A 2,595-nucleotide genomic window follows, 5' to 3' on the forward strand; every position below is an offset into this window, starting at 1 on the left:
GCTTCAAAATGAGTTTCCCGCCATTTAAGAAATTTGAGAAATCTTCCATAATCACTTGATAACTTATTAGTAGATACATTTGTTTAGTTTAAAAGCTTTAAAAATCTGTTTTGCCATTGCAGGAGCTGAACTTTGAACCACGATCTCATCTAGTCGTGTTTTTGTACGGATGTCGTACTTCATCGATCGTTAATGAGTGATATTGTAATCTAGTATCGATATTTGTAGTCTATAATGGCAATAACTGAATTTGTTGTTGTTGGTGGTGATTATATGGGAGTATGGGAGGAGACTCCCAAAAGCTGGAATTGGAAATCATTTAGTAAGACGATAGTGCCCATTGTGTTGCATCACAATGGTTCATATGACGATATGATTGCAAGCGTAATTGAGGCCAGTGAATTAACTTACGAACCAAATGACTTGGTGATTAGCTATCAAATGAATTGGAGGGGAAAATACATCCCACATTCATAAAAAAAAATGATAGGCACGTAAGCTTGTACATGTTAGATATTGGTATTGATGGCTCTAGGCCTACATTGAGGATAAACGTCAATGCAAGGCCTCCAATTGAACCAACGAATTCATTTAACAGCAACAATGATTCGATTGGAAATGAAAGATTGGGTGATCATTCAAAGGAGAGCTTGGGTGATAATTCAAATGAGAGTTTGGGTGATCATTCAATGAATATACATGATGATCCAACTAACGTGGAATATCAGCCAGTAGACGCGGAAGATACCGAACCCGAATATTGTGAAGAAATGTAGGGAGAACAGGAATTGGGATCACAATCCAACCATTCCTTCTCCGATGGAACTAATTTATGCATAAACCAAACTTTCAGTAACAAGAATGAGTTTGCAATTGTTATTAGCCGAAGCAGCAACAAAGAAGTCTTTTGATTTTGCTACTATGAAGAGTTGTACTAAATACTTAAAGGTGAAATGTGTATCTCGCAATTGTGCATGGATGTTGCGGGCGAGGAAATATGAGTGTTCGGATAGATTTCATATCTACAAGTACATTGGTGAGCATAGTTATGGCATTGAACATGCCAATAGTAGTCATAGAAAAATTTCAATCAAAGTCATTGCTTCACTTTGTGTAAATATGTACCGTGATGGCAAGGGTCCAAATGTTAGAGAGATTCAAAAGGCTATGTTTAATTCTTTTCGTTGTAGTCCAAGCTATTGAAAATGTTGGAAGGGAAGTGTGGTTGCCAAGAAAAAGGTCCGAGGGACAACAAAGAACGGATATTCATGCTTACCGACTTTTTCTTACATGTTCGAGACATTTAATGTTAGTTCTAGCTATTGTATCATGGTAAACAAGGATAGTCATAGGTTCATGTATTATTTCTTGGCCTTCGGTGCTTGCATTAAGGGATTTGTCCACATGAGAAAGGTAATTGCGGTTGATGGCACTCATTTACATGGTAAATACGATAGCGTGTTATTGAGTGTTGTTGCACAAGATACAGAAAATCATGTTTATCCATTTGTTTTTTGTGTCGTGGAAAAAAGAGAATGATGCATCTTGGACATTATTCTTTGAGAAATTGAACGAGATTATGGTCGATGAACCAAATTTGTGCTTTATCTCCGATAGACACAAGAGCATCGCCAATGGCATTGTGAACGTTTACAATCATGCTCACCACGAATATTGTATGAGGCACCTCAATAAAAATCTCCATGTAAATCATCATTGTGGAGATTACCTTTGTCTTTACTATAATGCGGTAAAGGCTTATTATTTGGAGGAGTTTGACAATCATTTTGTAAAATTCAAGAACAAATGTCCCGCGACAGCCATCGTCCTTGAGTATGATATTGGTTTTGAGAAGTGGAGCAGGGCACATTTTCCTGGCAATAGATATGATGTGATGACCACAAATATCACCGAGTCAATCAATGCTATGTTGATAAATGAAAGGGAGTATCTCATGACATCAATATTTAATTCGATTGCTAAGAGGTTTGGAGAATTATTCAGGGAGAGGCATGCATATATCCTTAAATCAATGGGTATTCAAACAGTGCCTTCTGCCGAAAAAATCACAAGAAAGAAAATGATCGAGGGCGACTCCTTATATGTGGAGAACGTAATAGGGGACGACAATCAATTCACCGTGTTCGGTGCAGGTGCTACTGACTATGTGGACCTACTGGAAAAGTCATGTTCTTGTAGGGAATATTACTTTATCAAGATACCTTGTGCTCACGCGATGGCCGCTTTGCGATTGAAGCATGACAATGAGTATGGTATGAGCATCTATGAGTACTATTCGCTTTTGTATAAAGTTGAAGCGTACCTTCTTGAATACATGGATTCTATTAATGTTGTCCCTCCTGAGTCGAAATGATGTGTGCCAGAAGAATTGCTTAATGTGAAGATTCTTTTACTTCTTGTTCATACCAAGCTTGGAAGAAAAAGAAGAAAACGTGTCAAAGGCGTTGGTGTGAATTTCAAGAACAAGAGAAGGAACAAATGTTCAATTTGTAAAAGAACCAGACACAAGAGAACTACATGTGTAAACAACAACAAATCTTAAACAAGCTTGATTGAATTTATTTTTGTAATCAA

General features: G+C 37.3%; 1 protein-coding gene across 1 annotated transcript; it reads left to right on the plus strand.

The window, feature by feature from the left end:
* Nucleotides 1-1,579: 1,579 nt before the first annotated feature.
* Nucleotides 1,580-2,374, plus strand: LOC107063383 (uncharacterized). The gene has a single exon (XM_015315212.1). The coding sequence runs from the start codon at nucleotides 1,580-1,582 to the stop codon at nucleotides 2,372-2,374; it is 795 nt and encodes a 264-aa protein (XP_015170698.1).
* The last annotated feature ends 221 nt before the right edge of the window (nucleotides 2,375-2,595 follow it).

Source organism: Solanum tuberosum, unplaced genomic scaffold (genome assembly GCF_000226075.1).
Source record: "Solanum tuberosum cultivar DM 1-3 516 R44 unplaced genomic scaffold, SolTub_3.0 scf00349, whole genome shotgun sequence".
Lineage (NCBI taxonomy): Eukaryota > Viridiplantae > Streptophyta > Magnoliopsida > Solanales > Solanaceae > Solanum > Solanum tuberosum.

Excerpts from the sequence above, each read along its gene's own strand:
- LOC107063383 (XM_015315212.1), top strand. The coding sequence starts at position 1,580 with ATGGTCGATGAACCAAATTTGTGCTTTATCTCCGATAGACACAAGAGC.